We start from the raw sequence: 24557 nt of genomic DNA, 5'->3' as shown, positions 1-24557 counted from the left end.
CAGCTGGAGACTAGGGAGAGAGGCATGATTGACTGCTTTCACTGAAGGGGGGAATGGTCCAAGCTCTCCACTCCTGTGGGGCTGGAGATTGGGAGGCAACTATCCTCATTCCCATCTTCCAAAGCTATATGGAAAGCTTTCAGGGAACAAAAGATACTGAGAGCAGAACCAAGTAGATTACTTAGCCTGGCCACTGGCAAGGGTGGTACAATTCCACATTGGGAAAAGACATTTGAGAATCACTGCAAGAGGCCCTTCCCAAGACCATCCAACCAAGACCAAGTATACTGATCAATGAGAACTGCAAAACAACAGTGCTAGGGGAAAATACATATAGAATTTATGGGAATTTTTCCCCATGATTCTTTTGTCTTTCAAAGTTAAATTTTTAAAATTTGTTATTTTTTCTATTTTTAAAAATGTTTTCCTCTTTCCTATTTAAACCTATTCAACTATTTTTTCTTCCTAATGCCTTTTTTTTTAATTTTTTAAGCTCTGAAAGTTTTTTTTTAAGATTTTGTTTATTTATTTCACAGACAGAGATCACAAGTAGGCAGAGAGGCAGGCAGAGAGAGAGGGGGAAGCAGACTCCCTGCCAAGCAGAGAGCTCAATGTGGGGCTCGATCCCAGGACCCTGGGATCATTACCTGAGCTGAAGGCAGAGGCTTTAACCCACTGAGCCACCCAGGCGCCCCTCAATACCTTTTTAAAAACCTTTTATAATTTTAACTCTTATAGTCATATTCTACCTCTTCATTGTATTTAATCTTATTTTTTGTATAATTTTTTTATTTCTTTAAAATTTGGGGTTACAGTTTCTTCTAAAAGACCAAAATATACCCTAAATCTAGCATATGCCTTTGCTCTAGTCTCCAGCCTGATCACATTCTCTCTTTTTTTCTTTTTTCAACCAACTGCTTGTCTTATCAATTCCTTTTTTAAAATCTTTTAAATTTTCATCTTTACAGTCATATTCTAACCTTTCATTGTGTTTATACACACACACACACACACACACACACATTTTTTTCTTTCTCTAAAATTTTGGGAGGCAGTTTCTTCTAACAGACCAAAATATACCCAAAATCAAGTTTGTGGCTACATTCTATTCACCAGCCTAATAATATTTTTTTTCCTTTCTTCTCCCCCTGGTTTTGGGTCTCTTCTGATTGGCTTAGTGTATATTTTTTCTGGGATTGTTATTATCCTTTTAGCATTTTGTTCTCTCACTTGTCTATTCTTCTCTGGATGAAATGACAAGGTGGAAAACTCACCTCAAAAAAAAAAGAATAAGAGGCAGTACTGACTGCTAGAACCCTAATCAATACGGACATTAGAAAGGTATCAGAACTGGAGTTCAAAATGACAATTATATTAACAAGACAGGAAACAACATGTGTTGGAGGGGTTGTGGAGAAAGGGAACCCTCTTACACTGTTGGTGGGAATGCAAGTTGGTGTAGCCTCTTTGGAGAACAGGGCGGAGATTCCTTAAGAAATTAAAAATAGAGCTTCCCTATGACCCTGCCATTGCACTCCTGGGTATTTACCCCAAAGATACAGATATCATGAAAAGAGAGGCCATCTGTACCCCAATGTTTATAGCAGCAATGGCCATAGTTGCCCAACTGTGGAAAGAACCACGATGCCCTTCAACGGATGAATGGATAAGGAAGATGTGGTCCATATACACTATGGAGTATTATGCCTCCATCAGAAAGGATGAATACCCAACTTTTGTAGCAACATGGATGGGACTGGAAGAGATTATGCTGAGTGAAAGAAGTCAAGCAGAGAGAGTCAATTATCATATGGTTTCACTTATTTGTGGAGCATAACAAATAGCATGGAGGACATGGGGAGTTAGAGAGGAGAAGGGAGTTGGGGGAAATTGGAAGGGGAGGTGAACCATGAGAGACTATGGGCTCTGAAAAACAATGAGGGTTTTGAAGGGGCGGGGAGTGTGAGGTTGGGGTCCCAGGTGGTGGGTATTATAGAGGGCATGGATTGCATGGAGCACTGGGTGTGGTGCAAAAATAATGAATACTGTTATGCTGAAAAAAATAATGAATACTGTTATGCTGAAAATTTAAAAAAAAAGGAAATCAAAACCCATTTATCCTTCCCTTGTTGATTCAGTGTCAGCACTCTAAATATATTATTCAAATGTACAGCAGGGACAGATTAAGAATGTAGTGAAATGCCCCAGCAGACCCTTCTAGATTCAACACTCCAGAACCTCAAATGATTCTCAGGAAAGTGCTAGTAAAAAAACTTATATTGCATCTTGGCCTTCAGAGCTGGCCACCCTACTTACACAACTTTCTTCACTTTAGTCCAATCTCCATGCTAGCCAGGTCTACCTCCTCATATCCCCAAGAGGAGGAAGTGCCTTCACTCTTTCCAAAGCTTTCCTTATACTCTTTGTATACCACACTCCCTGACGAAACATATTTCCTCTCTTCTTTGCATATTCAAATAATCTCTAGCTTCAAGATCTAGCTCAAATTCCAACTGTTCCACAGATACGTCTCTAAACAAGTCCTATCCCTCTTTACCGAAGTCTCCTATCAAACAATCTGCAACATTCACTCAGACTTTTTCCTCAGCTAGTACATGTATGTCTATCTTATGTCCTCACGTAGCATCTAAGTGATAGAGGTCAAGAATCATACCTTCACCTTCCTAAATGCCTAACAGAGTGGGATGCCGACAGTCAAGTGATCAGTGCTTCTTAAAATAAATGAAACTAAAAGGGAGCCATTGTTATTATAACATGCAATCAATTTAAACTCACTTCCTGTAAACACATTTCATCATGAAGGGGACAAGTGTAAGACATTAACTTTAATACTCTAGTGAAGAAGTTAAAGTCACCAACATTTAAATGACAGCTATTGATTTTCCAACAGAGATACTGAGTAATTTCTCTAGATTTCCCATTGATTGTCCAAATTTGGATACCAGTTTTATAATATTTAACAAAAAAAATTTTAAGAAGGCTTGTTTAACAACATTTTCATTATACGAGTGGTTTTGAATACTTGATATACTCAATCCTCAACTAGAGAAGGGCAAATACCAAAGCCGTTATTTTTTTTTTAAGATTTTATTTATTTATTTGACAGACAGAGATCACAAGTAGGCAGAGAGGCAGGCAGAGAGAGAGGAGGAAGCAGGCTCCCTGCTGAGCAGAAAGCCCATATGCGGGGCTCAATCCCAGGACCCTGCGATCATGACCTGAGCTGAAGGCAGAGGCTTTAACCCACTGAGCCACCCAGGCGCCCCCTACCAGAGCCGTTATTAATGGTAACTCTGTAGAGCTGCACTACAACTTGCCTAGACCTCAGCCCCCAACGAGGTAATCTTTAACTTTCGTTAATTCAGACCTCACTAATTAGGAAGTTGTGATGATATGGAAGGGCTGAAGTCAAATATGCCAAGAAATTACTGTGAACAAAATAAATATTTGAACAATTTTCAAAGGTATCATTCATACACAGTTTATTTACTAATCATAAACCCAGTTTGTTTTCCCAATTATCATTATCATCTAGTTCAGTAGTTCTCAAACTAATTCTAGTATACATCAGAATCACCTGGACCCTACCACCACCATTTCTGATTCAGGTGAGCCAGAGAATTTTAATTATTATAAGTACCCAGGTGGTAGTAATACTGTTAGTTGGGGAGCACTCTGAAAACTACTGATCTGGTGAATATTTTGCTAAAATTTGAACTCCTTTAATATACTCTACAATTCAAGCTGAATTTAATCAGTTTTCTCTGTGTAACATTTTAGAGAACATCTCTCTGGTGGAAAGTTCAGTGGGTAGCAATTTTAAACTCGGGTCTTAGTACCCTAGCAGTTACCAGTTAATTGTATCATTCAATACAAAGCACTGCTACTACAGCTTCCTAGCTAAGCAGAGCACTGGGCATTTCTTGAAGGATTGATCAGTGCCACAAAAGGTCTTTCACCTTGACCTGCACTTTGTATCAACCCAGGAGCCTGAGAATAAGTTCTTCCAACTCCAACCCCTCACCCTCACAAATTTAGGAATGATCTTACATTAATATGCACAATGAGGAAAAATATTAAGATTATAGGCTCTGGAATCAGACAAAACTAAGTTCAGATACAAGGTGTATGAACTTGGGCTACTGATTTAACTTCTCTACGACAAAGTTACTTCATGAAGTTCACACTGTAGTACACTGCTGAGATCCTCCTTCAGGAAGGACTTCTTGCCATTGTATTGGGAGTGGTAAAGCCAGACAACCTTTATACCTTGGCCCCTTCTTAATTGCCTCATTGCAGAGGATCACCTGCTCCATGACCACACTCCTTCCCGTGACAGCCCCACTCAGTGACTAACTCAGTGAATATGAAAGTCTGGCTGCTGGCTGTCTTGGCCCAATGTGGGGTAAATTCTCCTCACTTCAGAATCTCTGGCGGGAACTGTCTTTGGATCAATGCTGCAGCTCAAACTCCACCTCTGTCCAAATCTGCATTTTCAGTCTTCCTTACACAGGTGTTAATCCTAGAGGCTCTCCTTAATGAACATTAAACACAGTAACTCAACCTCAGACTCTACTTCTCAAGGAATGAAACAAGTGACATTCACTTAAAAACAAAACAAAAGGTGGATGAAAGTTATAAGAAGTAGGAATTGTATAGATCCATTCATTCAACAAGAATTTATTGGGCCAGACTGTTCTGGATGTTAAGATATAGCAGTGAACACAGATGACTAAATTTAAGAAAAGAGATCATGAAAAGCATTAAGAGACTGAAATCAAGTTTTAGCAACAGTGTTGACTACTTGCTATAAAAAGAGAAAGGTATTTCTGCCTACCATCACCACTTCTTCACCTGCTTAGTTGTTTTTATTTAATTGTCGAAGCTTATAATATTCGTGTTCTGTTCAGAAACCATAAAATCCTTTATTTCTAGTCTAAGTAGGTCTTAGCCTATTTGAGCCTAATTCCCAAAAGTGTTTCCTTCCTTACCTCCTTGTTGTCCTTGGGAGCTTAGAAATCATTATGTTACTTTTCTACTACACTAGATTGTAGGAAATTGGGACACTATTTAAAGTCCTATTCATCTGGACACCTCATACAGTAATTCCTGCTTCAGTGCTTAAAAAACATGGTAAAGTTTTTTTTTTTAACACTCCAAGGCCCCGTGCCTGCCCAGACATATCAATTAGCTAAGTATGTACTGGGGTCTTATGGCTCTAAGCTCTAACCAGGAGCTGGAGCATGGGTTGTATTTGTTTTCAAACTACATAAGCCTATGGTGGTTTGCTGCTGCCATCCCTGGCTCAGCACAGAGAGTAAAATAGAGAAACCCTTCCTCCAAGGCTCATCAATATATTAATTCTCATTGCTTCCTTCTGACTGTTGCAGCCCAGGGGGTCCATTTGTACTCTAGGAATTCCAGAACCAAGCTCTTACCTTCTAGGATATTTTATCCTTATCAACCTAAGAGGCTAGAGTTCTGACACTCAAAAGCCAAGAAGAAATACCTCTTTTCTCTGGTATTTCCTGAAGCCTCCCTTCCCTGAGTTATAAATACCAAAGACCTGATTATTTGAATGGGAAGAAGAGCCAAGGAGGCAACAGAATGCTCCAGGGAATAGGGGAAGTCATTGGTTAATTTTCTGAATAACTCACCACTATACTTCCCTCAGAACCTCCTCACATGCCTTTCTTCTTTGATTACATCCCCTGTAGATGGCCTCCTTGAGCCAGACCCTTGCCTCTCCAACATTGTTTTTCTTTTTTTTTTTTTTAAGATGTTTATTTATTTATTTAAAGAGAGAGAAAAAGAAAAAGAGAAAGAGAGCATGAGCAGGGTGAGGGGCAGAGGGAAAAGCAGACTCCCCACTGAGCAGGGAGCCTGATGTGGGGCTGAATCCCAGGACCCGGAGATCATGACCTGAGCTGAAGGTAGACACTTAACTGACTGAAACACCCAGGCATCCCAACTCTCCAACACTGAAACCAAGGAACTCCTTGATTCTTGACCACTTTTTTTTTTCAATTTATTTATTTTCAGAAAAACAGTATTCATTATTTTTTCACCACACCCAGTGCTCCATGCAAGCCGTGCCCTCTGTAATACCCATCACCTGGTACCCCAACCTCCCACCCCCCCCCGCCACTTCAAACCCCTCAGACTGTTTTTCAGAGTCCATAGTCTCTCATGGTTCACCTCCCCTTCCAATTTACCCAAATTCCCTACTCCTCTCTAACGCCCCTTGTCCTCCATGCTATTTGTTATGCTCCACAAATAAGTGAAACCATATGATAATTGACTCTCTCTGCTTGACTGATTTCACTCAGCATAATCTCTTCCAGTCGCGTCCATGTTGCTACAAAAGTTGGGTATTCATCCTTTCTGATGGAGGCATAATACTCCATAGTGTATATGGACCACATCTTCCTTATCCATTCGTCCGTTGAAGGGCATCTTGGTTCTTTCCATAGTTTGGCGACTGTGGCCATTGCTGCTATAAGTCTTGACCACTTTTTTGCAGCCTTGCCTTTGCCTAGGTATCCCAGCTTCTCCCCAGTGTTACACAGTGATGCCATGTCTCTCTACCTCTTTTCTCCTCTGCCCCCGCCATCTATCTTCACTACTGGGTGTATTATAAATTGCACTGTACTCTACAAGCCTTACTTATTGAAACATCATGTTTTCCTACTCTGCCTTAAGTATACGAATAGGAGGCTTTATGTTTTTCTAAAATCATATTATATTTACTTCTTTTTAGCTCGCAAATGACTTTTCTCTGTAACTCACTTTCAATTAAAATAAAATTCCCCTAAATGAAACAAGATGGAATTGGGAGGGAGACAAACCACAAGAGAATCTTCATCTCACAAAACAAACTGAGGGTTGCTGGGGGAGAGGGGGAGGGAGAGGGTGGTGGGATTATGGACATTGGGGAAGGTATGTGCTATGGTGAGTGCTGTTAAGTGTGTAAACCTGGCGATTCACAGACCTATACCCCTGGGGCTAATAATACATTATATGTTTATAATAAAAATTTTTTTTTTAATTTCTCCAACCCTTGGAATGGAAGAAATGTTTGCAAATAATTTATCGGATAAGAGACAAATCTTGAATATGAAAAAAAAAAAAACCTCTTACAACTCAATAATAAAAAGACAATCCACTAAAAAATGGTCAAACGGTCTAAATAGACATGTCTCCAAAGAAGATGTACAGATGACCAATAAACATAAAAAGATGTTCAACATCACTATCAAGGAAATGCAAATCAAAACCATAATGAGATACCACTCCACACCCACCAGAATGTCTACAATAAAAATATAGTTAATAATAAGCACTCGTCAAGATGTGGAGAAGTTGGAACCCTCAGATAGTGCTGATAAAAATGTAAAATGGTGCAACCATTTTGGAAAACAGTCTGTCAGTTTCTCAAATGGTCAAGCGTAGAGTTACTATATGACCCAGCAATTCCACACTAGGTACATTCTCAAGAGAAGTGAAAATATATGTCCACACAAAAACTTGCACACAGTGTTCAGAGCAGCACCATTGATAATAGAAACATATTGAAACAATATGTATTTCAACTGAGAAATGAATAAATAAAAGGTGGCATAGCCATACAATGGTATATTATAAGGCCACAAAAATGAATGAAGTATTGATATATGCTACAACATGGGTAAGCTTTGAAAACATTCTATGTGGAAGAAGCCAGTCACACAAGACCACATATTCTGTGATTTCATATATATGAAATGTCCAGAATAGAAAAATCTGTAGAGGCAGAAATTGGATTAGTGGCCACTTGGGCTAAGGGGACTGGGAGAAAATGGGGAGTGATTACAATGAATATGTGGTTTCTTTTGTGGGTGATGAAAATGTTCTATGATTGTGACAATGGCTATATAATTCTGGGAATATAGTGGCCTCTAAATTGTATGTTTCAAATGGATTGAATACCATACCATCAAATGGTATGATGTGTGAATTATATCTCCATAAAACTTTTATATAAAAACAAAAGACTCTCCATGTACTTCATGATTCACGTGTTCAGTTTATAACAGATTATCACATTTTTCAGATTCTTTTGGCACTGCTATGCATGATGAACATCTCCTCATGCCTCCACAGCCCAGGATTAAGCAAATGAAAATAATAATAATAATAATAATAACAAAACCTTCAAAAACTTTTGCTCTGTACTCACACAAATGGGGCCCCTTCCTGCTAGAAACATACAGAAATACTGGATAAAATATCACAAAATAAAATTTTTTTTAAAGATTTTATTTATTTATTTAGCAGAGAGAGAGGGAGAGAGAGCGAGCACAGGCAGACAGAGAGGCAGGCAGAGGCAGAGGGAGAAGCAGGCTCCCTGCCGAGCAAGGAGCCCGATGTGGGACTCCATCCCAGGACGCTGAGATCATGACCTGAGCCGAAAGCAGCTGCTTAACCAACTGAGCCACCCAGGCGTCCCACAAAATAAAATTTTTAATATCATAATCACACTTGTAAGAATGAGAGGGGCACCTGGGTGGCTCCATGGGTTAAGCCTCTGCCTTCAGCTCAGATCATGATCTCAGGGTCCTGGGATGGAGCCCCACATTGGGCTTTCTGCTCAGCGGGGAACCGCTTCTCCCTCTCTCTCTGCCTGCCTCTCTGCCTACTTGTGATCTCTCTCTCTCTCTCTCTCTGTGTCAAATAAACAAATACATAAATTTGTTTTAAAAAGGATGAAAAGGGAAACACCAGGTACCAATATTGAAAAGAAAAATGATTGACGGTTGTCAGACAGGAAAGGGGTTGGGAGGTGGGCAAAAAGAGTGTTGGGGCAAAAAGGGTGTCGGGGTATGGTGACAGAGAGTAACTAATTCTGGTGATCGCTTTGCAGTATAGGCAAATGCCAAATTTGGTACACCTAAAACTAATTATAAATCAATTTTATTTCAATTTAAAAAAATCAAACATGTGTTGAATAACCTATGAAGGTATAGTTCCTAATGAGTTTATGGGTCCTCATGTGGACTAAGATGAGGTTTCTGATGGAACTAGAGCGTATCATGTTTAGCGAAATAAGTCAAGTGGAGAAAGACAACTATCATATGATCTCCCTGATATGAGGAAGTGGTGATGCAACATGGGGGCTTAAGTGGGTAGGAGAAGAATCCATGAAACAAGATGGGATAGGGAGGGAGACAAACCATAAGTGACTCTTAATCTCACGAAACAAACTGTGGGTTGCTGGGGGGAGGGGGGTTGGGAGAAGGGGGGTAGGGTTATGGACATTGGGGAGGGTATGTGCTTTTGGGTAAATTGGAAGAGACTATGAGAGACTATGGACTCTGAAAAACAATCTGAGGGGTTTGAAGTAACGGGGGGGTGGGAGGTTGGGGTACCAGGTGGTGGGTATTATAGAGGGCACAGCTTGCATGGAGCACTGGGTGTGGTGAAAAAAATAATGAATACTGTTTTTCTGAAAATAAATAAATTGGAAAAAAAAAAAAAAGATGAGGTTTCTGCCTCCAGAATGTGAGAGTGAGAACTCTATTGCAAATATCACCAAAAGCCTGAAGCCTTGAAGAACTACCCCATTATTTAAAAGGGAATTTTAAAGAAAGTTTGCCTCTTTCCATGTCTCTGATGGAGAACAAATTACTTGAGGCTCCAACCCTAAACCCTGTGTCATCTATGGGTAGAGGATGAAAACTGATACTGTGAACTTAAGACAGAAGTCCTAACCTGAGATAATGAAGTAAGATTGGTAGAAGGCAATTAAAACATGGGAACAGCCAAAGCTGATCTAAAACTTCTCTGTAAAGACTTTCACTAACTGGAGCCCAAGGAATGCTCACTAGAAAAAGTACAACCCCTACTGAAGATAAACTTTCAGTTAAATGTTCAATTATATCAGGAAAGGAACCACCATGATGGAGAGTAAGCAAATGAACAGTAGAAGAATTAGCACATCAAGAATTTCAGATAGATGGGGCGCCTGGGTGGCTCAGTGGGTTAAGCCGCTGCCTTCGGCTCAGGTCATGATCTCAGGGTCCTGGGATCTAGCTCCGCATCGGGCTCTCTGCTCGGCAGGGAGCCTGCTTTCTCCTCTCTCTGCCTACCTCTCTGTCTACTTGTGATCTCTGTCAAATAAATAAATAAATAAAATCTTTAAGAAAAAAAAAAGAATTTCAAATAGCATAAGAGAAATAAATATGGTTAAAATTATTAGAGATAAAAGAATAGTTTGGGGGGCACCTGAGTGGCTCAGTGGGTTAAGCCTCTGCCTTCAGCTCAGGTCATGATCTCAGGATCCTGGGATGGAGCCCTGCATTGGGCTCTCTGCTTAGCAGGGAGCCTGCTCCCCCCACCACCCCCGCCTACTTGTGATCTCCCTCTCTCTGTGTCAAATAAATAGATAAAATCGTAAAAAAAAAAAAACCAAAAGAATAGTTTGGAATCACAATGAAAGAATCCAGTTAGGAAAGAATAGGAAACTGAAAAATTTGAAAAAGCACATCCAACTCTGAAAATGAAGAAAATAAAGTCATTGAAATGGAAAATTCAATGGACAAATTAAATAGCAGAGTAGGGAAAGCCAGAAAGAAAGTGACCTTTCATATATATGTATGTGAGGCATCCTGAAATTTTTAAATTTTATGTAGAAAATATGAACCAGATTAGGAGACATGGAGGATAGGATAAAGAGGTATGCTGTTCCTCTAATAGGAGTTAAAGAGTTACAGGACAGAGAAAATGGGAGGGGGAGAATATTCAAAGAAATAATAGCTAAGAAATTTTCAGGACTGAAGACGTGATTTTTTACTTTCAAATACAGTGTTAATTACTCAATGCATAAAATATTCTTCAGCAACAAAATTTCTGCATGTTTACTTGCTTATTCTTTTATAAGTTGAATGTAGTATACAGAAAGAGTCCTTTTGTGGTAGAGTGGAAATAATTCTCTGTAAAAGCTGATAAGCTTAATTATATTCATTTTGACATTTTCTTCCCCAAGAACAGACAACTGCAAAGACACTTGTGGAGAGTTTAATCAGCAAGCTGAAAAATCAGAAATGCAAACTTGTTTTACATTATAATGTTCAATTCCCTCAAGATTTTTTTTTACAATGGGCAAATAACTTAAATATAAAAGTAAATTTTACAGTAACTAAATTATGTGGTGAATTTTCAGTAACTGCATGCACTCAGTTGACTCTGTATCAACAACTATTATTGGGAAAAACTAAGAATTTTCTATAAGAATTGACACAGTGAGTCATTCTCCTGATCTTAACCTTATCCCTATCCCTTGTGTGTATATCATGGATAAGTTGTGAACAAATAAATTACTTTCTGGGATATTCACAGGTAAAGCAAAATTATGAAATCTTCATATTCATGTATTTAATATTTCCTTCATCCTAATGCATGTTAATGTTGGAAATCATGTTGCAAAATGAAACCTTCATAAAAGTTGTTTTCATAATTATTCACATTTTATATTCCTTAATACTTTCAAAATACTATGAAAATATATGGTTATTATCCTGTATCCTAACATTGTGTATGCCAGTGACACTTTAATCCTCCCCTGTAGATGAGAATGATCAGATAGAAGAGTCAAGGCAATTTCCCTAAAGGAATAAAACCATCATGTGTGACTTCAGGAAAATCAAGATTGCAACCCTAACCTCTAGGGCAGGATTTCTTAAACTCAACACTATTAATACTTGGGGTAGGATCATTTTTTGTTGTGAAGAGGGGTTGTCCTATGTATCACAGGATATTTAGTAGTAACCCTAAATTCTATCCACTAGATGCCAGTAGCACCTCATCACCACTGTGACCACCAAAAACGTATCCAGATATTTCCAAATGTCCAAATGCATGTGTAAAACTGCCCCATTAGAATCACTGGTCTAGAGAAAAAATTAATGCATAAGCAATCAAATAGAAGCATATATATTTATACCATTTATATCCTACATGTAAAAGTTTCATTTCTCTATGGAGTGAATATGATTGGCCATTTCTCTATGGAGTGAATATGATCGGTTGCTTTTTTTAAAAATAAAGTTTCCATTCTCTCTGAATAATCCTGCTGATTCCTAAATATAATTCAGTTTTTCTACAGCACATATTTTTTAGAGATGGAACTATAGCCACATCATTACATTGCAAATTCTTAACAATTTGTCTTTTTTTTTTTAAAAACAAGTGACCTTTGTCTCAAATTTTTATTTCTAATCATATTAAAATTTTAAGTAATACTATTTGAGCTAATAAAGTACTATCTAATCTTTTATACTCACATTATTTCTGTGAGGTAGTTAAGTGTTTAGAGTTCCATCATTAGAGATTAAGGATAAATTCAAGGTCATATAATCTGTCAATGACAAAATGAAAATAGAATACTTATGTCGCTTTTCCCTGCTGTTGGGACTGTTGTGATTCAGAAATAATTAAGAACATTAGATTATTGGGCGCCTGGGTGGCTCAGTGGGTTAAGCTGCTGCCTTCAGCTCAGGTCATGATCTCAGGGTCCTGGGATCGAGTCCCGCATCGGGCTCTCTGCTCAGCAGGGAACCTGCTTCCTCCTCTCTCTCTGCCTACTTGTGATCTCTCTCTGTCGAATAAATAAATAAAATCTTTAAAAAAAAAAAAAGAACATTAGATTATTTCATTCACACTATGATATATTAATGTTTTACTTCTTTGTGGTTTTATCCAAAGATTCAGATAAGATAAATGATTTTTTCATAATTAATAACAGCAATTTGATTTCTTAAGAATGTGGTCTGGCACTCTTATGTGTTCATAAAGGTAAAATACCAACAGTTCCCAAAGTCACAAAGATGTTTTTGGTTAAATAAAGTGCACAAGAATAGACGTATCATCTCATTAAGAACACGTGGCATAATCTTTGTAGTTAGATAAGGAAAAATTTATATAACTGGACTTTGATTTCCAAAACTGAAGCATTCTACACACGTGTGCATTTACACTTACTAAATAAATAACAACAGTTCAAATCACACTTGCATGAAACAAATAAGATATTGATTAAAAAAATAACGTCTATACACATATGAAATATATTAACACATCATTAATTTAAATGTTACATAAATCTTTCTTTAGATAAATGCTACTTCCTATTTTTTTATTGCTTCATGTTTTCAGTTGGCAACCTTTAAAAGTACAGAGCATACTTACCTAAATATCAGAAAATAAGCAAAAAAGTATTTAATTCTAAAATCTATTTAATATACCTAAATGTTTCTCATTATTTTAAAATATTGTAAGGCAAACAAACAAACAAAAGAAACACATTTCCAAACGGTATCTAATGCAAGACCTGTAGAAAAAAATGTTATTGATAAAAGTCTGTGACCAAACCCTTAGCTGGAAATGTAGCAAGATAAACAAAATAAACTTTGACATTTCTACTTGAAATTTTAAAGCATGAAACAAAGCATATAGTTGGTAATTCCAAACATTTAAAAAAAAGTAGTGTGTTTACTCTTTAAATGGGTGAATACACTAGAATTCCAGACTTCTAAGACTTCTAAGCATATGTATGTACCCTAAATTCAAATTAGTATCATTCAACATAATCATGCAATTCCATGGAACTTAACCATTTTAATCATGTAAATGTTCTTGGGTGACCAAATCCATAAGTACTTATGTTGTAAATACTTTAGTCAGTATCAAGTTCATAGGATTTCTAATTTATAGTCTGTGACTTCGTAAGCCAGAATCTGGGGTAGCATGATTCACATTGGGTGTTTCAAGACATATGTAAGTCCAAGGTAACATAGTATTTTGAAAACTAAGAGAAGAAAAGTAAAGTGTACAACAAAATCTGAGCTGATGGGTCAGAAATTGGGACTGCATATAAGAACTGGGGTGTAAGGCAATATAAACAGCCAATGGCCAGGAGTTGTAGATAATTAGCAAAAAGGCACAAGAATAGATAAGTAGAAACAAAAAGACCTTGATCACTGGGCCCATGTTCTCTCCCAAACAGGATGCTTCTTGATTACCACCTTTTTGAGCCAGAATTGGTTCCAGATAATAATAAGCTCCCTGATAGGGCTGATACGGATCAGTGAGAAGCAAAGATCTAGACAACATGGATTTGTCACCTCACTGTTTCCTAAAAATACAGTATGTTATAGAAAGACAAAAGGTCTTTTCAGTATTATATCTGATTTTGGGAAACCCCAAAACTTATATGCTAGCAACAAATGCATGGAAAATATTTTTAATAATGCCCAAATTTAAAATACTCTTTTTTGACCGTCAAGTATGTGTGTATATGTGTATATTAATCCTTTAGCAATATGTGGTCATAACTTTCACAATGACATCTTCATTAAAATAAAAAAGAAATAAAGGAAAATGCTGATGCTGAAATTCTTAACTCCAGAGTAGCACCAGTTAATGAATATAGTAAGTGAAGAGTCAGTACTTTGCTTCAACAAAATTTTACCCCCAAAGTTTCCCCCAAAACTTCACTCATTATCAAACCCTCCCCCCAAAAAGAAATCCAAATCTGGTCCAATTATCTTAGGAAACATATGTAACTGAGTCACTGTTTAAGATCATCTAGTATCACAGACGCTTCACAAACGAGTCCCACTCATCTTGCCACTTTGATCTGGGAAGTTCAATTCAATATGGTTGAAGGCAGGATTATCAGTTCCACCATCTTCTACCGGGTGAGATTTATAGTTTAAAATATGCTCCTTCTAAAAGAAAATGTTAACAGTGATTAGCAAAAAAAGGAACTATTCTAAATATTCTAAATAATTGTTTCTGCTTTTTTCCCTCTAAATCAGCTTTGCAGTCTATTGAAGACAAGATATACAATAGAAATCAAAGAATAGGGCAAATATTTTCCTTGCCCATAAGAGTTCAAAAGAGAGTCCAAGGACTAACTAGTATGCTATCCTGGTAATAAAAGCACAGTCTTACTAATGTAAGGAGAAAGAAAGCCAACTTACTTTCTTAAAAATGTCAAAATTGGATAAAAAGTCCTCTTTGGTTAATAGGAATCTGCGGTCTAAGTTTTGTTTCCTTCCTCCTGAAAAACATTTACATCATTTATAATGTTAAAAGGTATCTCTAACTACCCAGTGACGGCCCATCATACAAGCATTTACCTTGTGCACATTCAACTCTACACACTCATAAAACATGCAGAGAAAGAGAATCTTTTATGTAGTGCTGAAGACTTGGCTCACCATTTCCCTTCTCTTGGTCTTAGATTCTGCAAGCCTCTAACTGTGACAAATGAGTCTAGTGTTTGAAGATGAATGAGATGGTTCTTAAAAGCAAGCCACCTACCTCATATGGTACTTAACCTAAGAGCCCAAGACTCATAAGGAAACTGATTAAAAAGCAACCTCTTTGATCTACCAATAAAATATCAAGCCATCTGCCTCTGCTGCAGACAGAGGAGTTGCCTTTCCCCAGTTTAATGGCTATGAATGTAGAGGTGCATGAGGAAATGCAGATTATGCAATGCTGAATACATTAGTTAAGTGAAAATCAATATAATGATTGGTATTTGATTCAACTCTTCTTCTCTAACATTCTGTTTTATAAAAATTATTCTTTGTTTTGGTATTTTATTTGTAGATCAAAGACAAAGCTTTTTAAAATTGTGTGGTTCTCAAACTACTTTTACACAAATCATCTAGCAGACATACATCAAATGCAGATTCCTAGACTTCAACCTGGACCAACCCAGTTTGAAAGTCTGGAGCAAGGCCACTGAATCCTGATTTTTACCAAATCTCCAAAGTGATCTTCATGCTCTCTAATATTTGGGAACCACCACTTCAGTACAAATATTAGGCTTTTAATTACGGGAATCTCTGCTCTTCTGGAGATGAAATCAACTTAAAATTAATTCATTCGACATTGTTGAGTGCCTACCATCTGCTAGAGACTCTACTAGGTGCTGTTGAGACAGACATGAGTAAAACAATTACTATACTCATAGCTTATGGTTTATGTAGGGCCTTATTTACCCCATTTTACTGATGAGGAGACAGACCTACTCATGGTACACAATACATGGTAGGGTGAAACTGAAATGCCAACCCAGTCTGTATGGCCAGACTTCTTACTGAATCTTCCTATTTATTTCTCAAATAGTGTTAGGATTTCATGTTTCTAGATTATTTTCTCAAGGTGCTCGTTGCTGCTATGAAGTGGAAATAAGTCATTTATGAAATTAATGAAGTTGAATTGTTTTTTTAATCACTGGATGCCTGCTCACCTAGGTAAAGCATGACTTTATAAAACAAAAGAAGCAGGCATATATGGTTATCAGAATAAAAATTTTAAGGGAAAAAGGGGGGCATTCTCAAAGAGAATGCTCCAATACTCCATTTTCTTAAAGAAAAAGGAATGTGTTAAATAGGATCTGAGGTCAAATAGTACAAGGAGACTGTTTAGGTGTATTCCTGACCTGAATAATTGGGTTACCGGTAAGAAACTTTAAAATCCATCTTAAAATATATCAAAACAGACAGAAGAATAAATCTACTGTGTTGGTAATTTTTTTATGAAGAAAGGCACAGTCATTTTTGAAATGAAAGAGAATAGTTAAAAATGTGTTTAAGAGGTAATAAATAACTACAAACTTTATTTATAAATGTGTAATTATGCTTTGAATATATAATAATTATAATTAATATAATTGTTGATGTCATTATATTAATATCACTACTAATTATTAATATAATTTGTTAATTGTAAATACAAGTATCACAGAAGTGTGAAAAGCAGTGCTATTCAGGAGCCACAAAACAATGACTGACAGAATTCCTTCAAGTGGCATAGTGCTGGTAGCTTTGTAGCATAAAGCAAACAAAGACATCAGACATACTAGGACAAAGTATAGGATTTCTGACTAGTGACTGCACCTTTGATGAAGAGGGCAGTGCAGCTGCCTTCCCCTCCTCTGGTTACTACAAATGTACATGGGTGAGGGAATACAGGAAATCAGGAAGTCTGGCACTTCTCACTAGCTCTATACGTCTACCCGGCTTTGAGCTACCACAGTCGCTCACCTGGATTACTGCAATAGCCTCCTACCTGCCCTCCTTCCCTTATAGACTATTCTCAAAACTGGATCAGAGTGCTCCTTTGAGAATTATTGGAAAAGTAATTGGAAAAGTATCCCATGTAGTAGACCTAAAAGACGTGATGGAAAATACGAGAGAAAAGAGAAGAAAATTAGAATAACTGTCTGAAACTAAAACATTTGACTAACAAGAGTTTCCAGAAAGTGAAAACAGAAAATCACAGGAAATTACAAAAATAATAATATAAGAAAATTTCCACAAACTGAAGGACACAGGTCTCCAGATTGAAAACACCATAACAAGGGCTTAGGGCAAAGCAATCATTGTGAAATGAGTCCCATGCAAAGTGCCAAAAGGTAGTATGGCACTGGCATTCTCAGTAAAAATATAATCATTTATGAGAAAATTAAGACATCCTTTCAGAAATAAGAAAGCTATTTTTTTAGGATTCTCTACTCAAACAATCAATCAAATATAAGGGAGAATTAAAGACATTTTTTCAAAAGACACCACATCTTTAAATCTCTTGTCTACACTTTCTCAAGAACATGCTAAAGGATGTGCTCTATTCAATTAAGGGGATAAACAAGAATTATAAATAATGGAATACTGGCAATAGAGAATCCAACATAGGAAGGAGACCAAGGGAATTCACAAAATGAGGACAAAATGAAGTCCCAGGGTAACAGCTCTATAGCAATCCCAGAGAGCAGTGTATAAAATGTGTATTATCAATATGTTTTTTAAAATAACATTTTTAAATTTATGGACATGTGAAAAAAGCCTCACACTACGTTCAGATGTAAAGATTATAATGATCATTCCTATTGTATACTTCTTCACAGTTTACAAAAAGCCAGCATAGGACAATGAAAATATCATGACGCAGGACTGTTGTAATAATACATGTAGAATCCTAGCATTGCAGTAGCTACATACAAGTTTGTCAAGCACTTTATTTTTTCTTACAGTAACTTATGAGAAAGGCAAGTCAATTGCCATTATCCTCATTTACACATAAGATAGCTAAGCCTCAGAGTAGCCATATGGACTTCCCTAAGTTTATGCAGCTAGTAAGTGGTAGAACAAAGGTTCAAATAGGATCTTCTGCTTTCAAGTACAGGCATTCAAATTTCCCACGAGGAAAATGGAACAAGTAATTAACCTAGTTGTTAACAGGACTATAGAAAAATAACATAAATAGCTATAAAAGAGATATAGTAAAAACTGATATCTAGGTAAATACAGCAATACTAATGTTTAGATATCTACCTGTTGGTAAACTGATTAGCATTCCAATGAATACCGTTACCAAAGTTCCAAGAGTGCTGAAGTATAGATATGATAAAGAATACCAGTTATCCATCAGTGGAGTCCTAAGAAAGAACAAAAGCATAACTGTAAGATTTTATGTAATGCTACTAGCAACTAAAGCAGTGCCGATAATTTTCATGCATGGCAAAGTCAAAATAAAATGTTTAACAATGTTTTTAATGTTTTAACAAATGTTTTTAATGTCATAAACTATTGTTCCATCTTTATCTTATTGGATCAAGAATTAAAAGCCTGACTTATTCTTGACCATACACTATAATACTAAATGTCCATCTGTATTCATTCACCTCTGCTTTATGTCCCAGGCACTGTTCTTGTCATTGGAAAGTCTACCATAAAAAAAGCTAATAAGGCTCCTGCCCTCATAAAATTTGCATTCTAATGGAGAGAGAAATACAGTAAATAAGTAAACTAATAAATACAATCATTTCCACTGGTGAAAAGCACTATAAGGAAATAAAACAAGGTAACATGAAACACAGTGGAAAGAACGAACTATACCCTAATGTCAGAGAAAGCATTTGTGAAACGACATTTGAACTGAGATATGAATAACAAGAAGTTTTTGAGGAAAGCATCCCAGACAGAGGTAAACACCAGCTGACTAAATCATAAGTAGCAACATAAGGGTAATACAAGACGAGAGGAAGGCAGAGGTCTTTTTTGTTGTTGTAGTTAGATTTGTATGAAGTTTGGGTTTTTCTCTGGGCAACGGCACTTGTGGCAGTATTTTAAATGAAGGAGTAACATGACCTGATGTTTCTAAAATGATTGTTCTAGAATCCCACTTTTAGCTTTAATAGAGTAGCTTGATTTAGAACACATCTGTCTAAGAACAATGGATAAAAAGTGGAGGAATGGGGCAGGCAGGCAATTAGAAATTGAGAGGCCAAGATCCCAGAAAGAAGGGAAACACATTGAGGTAAGCTATTGAAATTAAGATCATGCAGTATTACTGGTGGAAAAACAAACAAAAATAGAACAGAATAGAGAATCAAGAAACAGACCAAGAAGATAGTATCTGGTTTAGTTAAATTTGATACTCATTTGCAATGCAGCAAAGGGAAGGTCTTTCCAATAAGTGGTGTTTAGTTAACTGAATATCCATATAGGAAAAAAATGAGTCTTGATTACAGCACCTACAGAAATCAATTACAAAGTAGATTACATTTCATGAATGGAAATAGTTAACAATAAAGCTTTTAAATGAAGAATTAGAGGAATCTCTTTATGACCTCAGGATAGGCAAGGATTTCTTTTTTTTTTTTTTTTTTTTTAAGATTTTATTTATTTATTTGAGAGAGAGAGACAGTGAGAGAGAGCATGAGCGAGGAGAAGGTCAGAGAGCGAAGCAGACTCCCCATGGAGCTGGGAGCCTGATGTGGGACTCGATCCCGGGACTCCAGGATCACGCCCTGAGCCGAAGGCAGTCGTCCAACCAACTGCGCCACCCAGGCGTCCCAGGCAAGGATTTCTTAATTGAAACACACAAAGGACTAACAATATAAGAAAAGACTGATAATTTATTCTTTAGTAGGATATTCTTTAACCTCTATGTATTTGAGGTCTTTTCAAATTTTTGTTATGGTTGACTTTAAGTTTCATAGCATTGTGATCAGAAAATACATGGTATGACCTCAATCTTTCTATACTTATTGAGGCTTGATTTGTGACCTAGAAGATGATCTGTTCTGGAGAATGTCCCATATACACTCAAAAAGAATGTGTATTCTACTACTTTAGGATGAAATGTTCTAAATATATCTGTTAAGTCCATCTAATCCAGTGTGTCATTCAAAGCCATTGTTTCTTTGTTGATTTTCTGTTCAGATGATCTGTCATTGGTATAAGTGGGGTGTTAAAGTCCCCTCCAGTTATTGTATTATTATCAATGATCTCCTTTAATTTGTTATCAGTTGTTTTATATATTTGGGTGCTCCTGAGTTGAGAGCATAAGTACTTATAACTGTTAGATCTTCTTTCTGGATAGACCCCTTTATTATGACATACTGTCCTTCTTTATCTCTTGTTAAAGTCTTTGGTTTAATTCTCAAATGACATGATACTCTATGTAGAAAACCTGAAATACTCCACCAGAAATTGATAGAACTAATACATATATTCAGTAAAGTAACAGGATACAAAATCAATGTACAGAAATCAGTTGCATTCCTATATACCAATAATGAAGCAGCAGAAAGGGAAATCAAGGACCTGATTCCATTTAAATTGCACCAAAAACCATAAGCTATCTAGGAATAAACCTAAACAAGGAAGTGAAAGAGATATGCTCTGAAAACTACAGAACACTTTTGAAAGAAACTGAAGATGACACAAAGAAATGAAAAAATATTCCATGCTCATGGATAGGAAGAACAAATATTCTTAACGTGTCTATAATTCCCAAAGTAATCTCACATTTGATGCAATCCCTATCAAAATATCACCAGCATTTTTTTTTTTACAGAGCTAGAACAAACAATCCTAAAATTTGTATGGAACCGCAAAAGACCCCAAATAGCCAAAACAAACTTCAAAAAGAAATGCAAAGCTGGAGGTATCACAATTCTGGACTTCATGTTCTATTACAAAGCTGTAGTGACTAAGACAGGATGGTACTGATATAAAATGACATATAGATCAGTGGAAAAGAGTAGAAAACCCAGAAATGGACCCACAACTATATGGCCAACTAATCTTTGACAAAGCAGGAAAGAACATCCAATGGAAAAAAGACTGTCTCTTCAACAAATTGTGTTGGGAAAGCTGGATAGCAACTTGCAAAAGAATGAAACTGGACCACTTTCTTACACCACACACAAAAATAAATTCAAAATGGATGAAAGACATAAATGTGAGACAGGAAACCATTAAAATCCTAGAGGAAAACACAGGAGCAACCTCTTTGACATCAGCCGTAGCAACTTCTTACTAAAGACAAGGGAAACAAAAGCAAAATTAACTATTGGGACTTCATCACGATAAAAAAGCTTCTGCACAATGAAGAAAAAATTGACAAAACTAAAAAGCAGCCTTTGGAATGGATGAAGATATTTGCAAATTACATATCTGATAAATGACATATCTGATATATATCCAAAATCTATACAGAATTTGTCAAACAACACCCCCCAAAAAATAATCCAATTAAGAAATGGGCAGAAGACATGAATAGCTATTTCTCCAAAGAAGACCTACAGATAACTAACAGACATGAGAAGATGTTCAACATCACTCATCATCAGGGGAATACAAATCAAAACTACAATGAGATATCACCTCACACCTATCAGGTTGGCTAAAATTAACATAGCAAACAACAAATATTGGTAAGGATGTGGAGAAAGGAGAACCCTCTTACACTATTGGTGGGAAAGCAAACTGGTGTAGGCACTCTGGAAAACAGAATGGAGATTCCTCAAAAACTTAAAAAGAAAGCTATGATCTAGCAATTGCACTAGTGGGTATTTCCCACAGGATACAAAAATACTGATGTAAAGAGATACATGACCCCCTCAATGTTTATAGCAGCATTTTCTCTCTCTTTTTTTTTTCATTTTATTTATTTATTTGACCAAAAGAGATCAGAAGTAGGCAGAGTAGCAGGCAGAGAGAGAAGCGAAAAAACAGGTTCCCCACTGAGCAGAGAGCCCAACGTGGTGCTCCATCCCAGGACCCTGACATGAGCTAAAGGCAGAGGCTTCACCCACTGAGCCACCCAGGTGCCCCTATAGCAGCATTTTCAACTAAATAGCCAAATTATGGAAAGAGCTCAAAAGTCAATTGACCGATGAATAGATAAAGATGTGGTACATATACATAACGGAATATTAGCCATAAAAAAGAATGAAATCTTGTCATTTGCAATAATATAGATGGAGCTAGAGTATATTATGTGAAGCAAAATAAGTCAGCCAGAGAAAGACAAACACCGTATTCAGTCAGATGTGGAATTTAAGAAGCAAAACAGATGAACATGGAGGGGGAAAAGATAGAAGCAAACCGTAAAACAGACTCTTAACTATATAGAACACTGAAGGTTGCTAGAAGGTAGGTGGGTGGAGGGATGGGTTTAATGGGTGATTGCATCAAGGAGGGTACTTGTGATGAGCAATGGGTGTTCTATGTAAGTGATGAATCAATAAATTCTACTCCTGAAACTAATATTACACAATGTGTTAACTAACTGGAATTTAAATAAAAACTTGAAAGGGGAAAAAAAAGTCTTATAAGTTGAACTTAATTAAAATAAAGAAATTCTGACCACCAAAATAGTATCATTACAAGAGTAAAAAGGCAACCCACAAAGTAGGAGAAAAATATTTCAAAATATGTATTTTATCTAGAATATATCACAAATTCTCAAATAAATGAGAATCCATTTAAAGCTGGATTAAAGAATTCAACAACCAACTCACAAAAGTACATATCCAAATGGAAATGGCAAACAAAACTAACAAACAAACAAAAAATCCACCCCGTGTAATAAAAAAGTATTGAATAGGGCCACCTTGGTGGCATGATTCCAGGGTCCTGGGATCCAGCCCCTCATCAGGCTCTCTGCTCAGCAGGGAGCCTGCTTCCCCCAACTCTCTCTGCCTGCCTCTTTACCTACTTGTGATCTCTCTCTGTCAAATAAATAAAATCTTAAAAAAAAAGGTATTGAATGTAGTTGATCATAAAAGAAATGCAAATTAAAACTATGATGGGCTACCAATGTATACCCATCAAGCATTAAGGAATTTAAAGAATAAAAACTGTATCTAGGTAATGGAAACATGTTATCAGGCAACCAAAGAATATTTTATTTCATCTTTAGCTATGTAGTTTATTCCCCTTGTACTCTAGGGACACTGAACTATTTATGATTTCCTTACATACCATGTGGCTTCAGACCTTCGTGCTTTTGGATATACTGTTTTCCCACTGTGCAATATGCACCACTTCTGTCTGTCCCTTCTGTCCAACCCTGGTCACCTGATTAATCTTCCTCTAAGAAGGTTTCTTTGACTCTACCAGGAAGGGTGCCTCTCTTGATCACCCATGAATACCACTTACCAGAGGATATTGTTTAAGTGTTTATTTTCTTGTCCAACTTCCCTTTTGGTCATTTTCTGTGACTTTCCAAACCCTCTCCTTCCAGCCAACCTCTGTATCCTTCAAGTAGTACTACCTCTCTAAAGTCTTGATGCTAATCACTCCAACTTTGTTTATATTCACTCTTTTAACAGATCTTCATCAAGTATTTATTACTATTTACAATGTGCTAGTTTTATACTTACTGTGCTTACTGAATTAATTGTTTTGTGTATATTAGCACACCCTCTCCAGCTAGACTATAACTTCCTGGAAAGCAGGAATCACAGTGAATAAGAGGGGACGACTTTCTTGTGATACTACATAAACGGCCAGCCCAGACCTAAGTATGTTATTTACTCTTAGAAATTCTTATTTATTACCTGTTATTTTATAAACAAGCTAACATATAAAAGTAATCATTATGGTACCAGGTACATACTAAACTTCAGCTAATTTATTTGTTTCAGAATCCAAATAACTATTTTGTCTCAGACTCTTAAATTAAGAGAGATATTTACATAATCAGTACAAATGCTAAGCAAAATTGTGAAACAAGAAGTATATCCTGAATGTCCTCCCACGTACCCTTCAATTATTTTTTTCTCCCTTTCTGACTCTAACAACTACCCCCTCCACACACAAACATTAGCGTTTTCATGCTTGTCCAAACCACTTTTGGCATTTCACTGTCCATCACCCCATGGCACCCCACCTAGTCAAACCTCCCTCCAAAATGTCTCAGGTTCTGGAACTACCAACATTTATCAGCCTTGAATTTCCATTGGCAAGCATTCTCATAGTTAGGAACTCATGATTTGAACATGAATCACTAATAGTAAGTCACATTCCTTCTCTCAGGAGTGCTTCCAGTTTAAAAGGGAGACACAGCATGTCTTGACCCAAAGGGAATGAGTCTTTAATGATTTCATTCCAGGAAAGCTGAAACTGGGGGCAATAATTTGGGGGCAGCAGCCTCATTTTTGTATTCCTTGCATATCTCCATAGGGT

General features: G+C 36.8%; 1 protein-coding gene across 1 annotated transcript in view; it reads right to left on the bottom strand.

Annotated features, from left to right (window-relative positions):
- Positions 1-12951: 12951 nt before the first annotated feature.
- SLC5A8 (solute carrier family 5 member 8) overlaps positions 12952-24557 on the bottom strand; it is a 66016-nt gene continuing 54410 nt past the window's right edge. The window contains exons 13-15 of the mRNA XM_044226624.1: positions 18408-18511; positions 15042-15121; positions 12952-14786 (exon numbers count right to left, since the gene is read on the bottom strand). Coding sequence (XP_044082559.1) covers positions 14661-14786; positions 15042-15121; positions 18408-18511 — 310 coding nt within the window. The 3' untranslated portion in view covers positions 12952-14660. The remainder of the gene's footprint in view (positions 14787-15041; positions 15122-18407; positions 18512-24557) is intronic.

This window comes from Neovison vison, chromosome 12 (assembly GCF_020171115.1).
Source record: "Neovison vison isolate M4711 chromosome 12, ASM_NN_V1, whole genome shotgun sequence".
Classification (NCBI taxonomy): domain Eukaryota; kingdom Metazoa; phylum Chordata; class Mammalia; order Carnivora; family Mustelidae; genus Neogale; species Neogale vison.
Note: the sequence above shows the minus strand (reverse complement) of the source record. Positions and strands in the feature narration are given on the sequence as shown.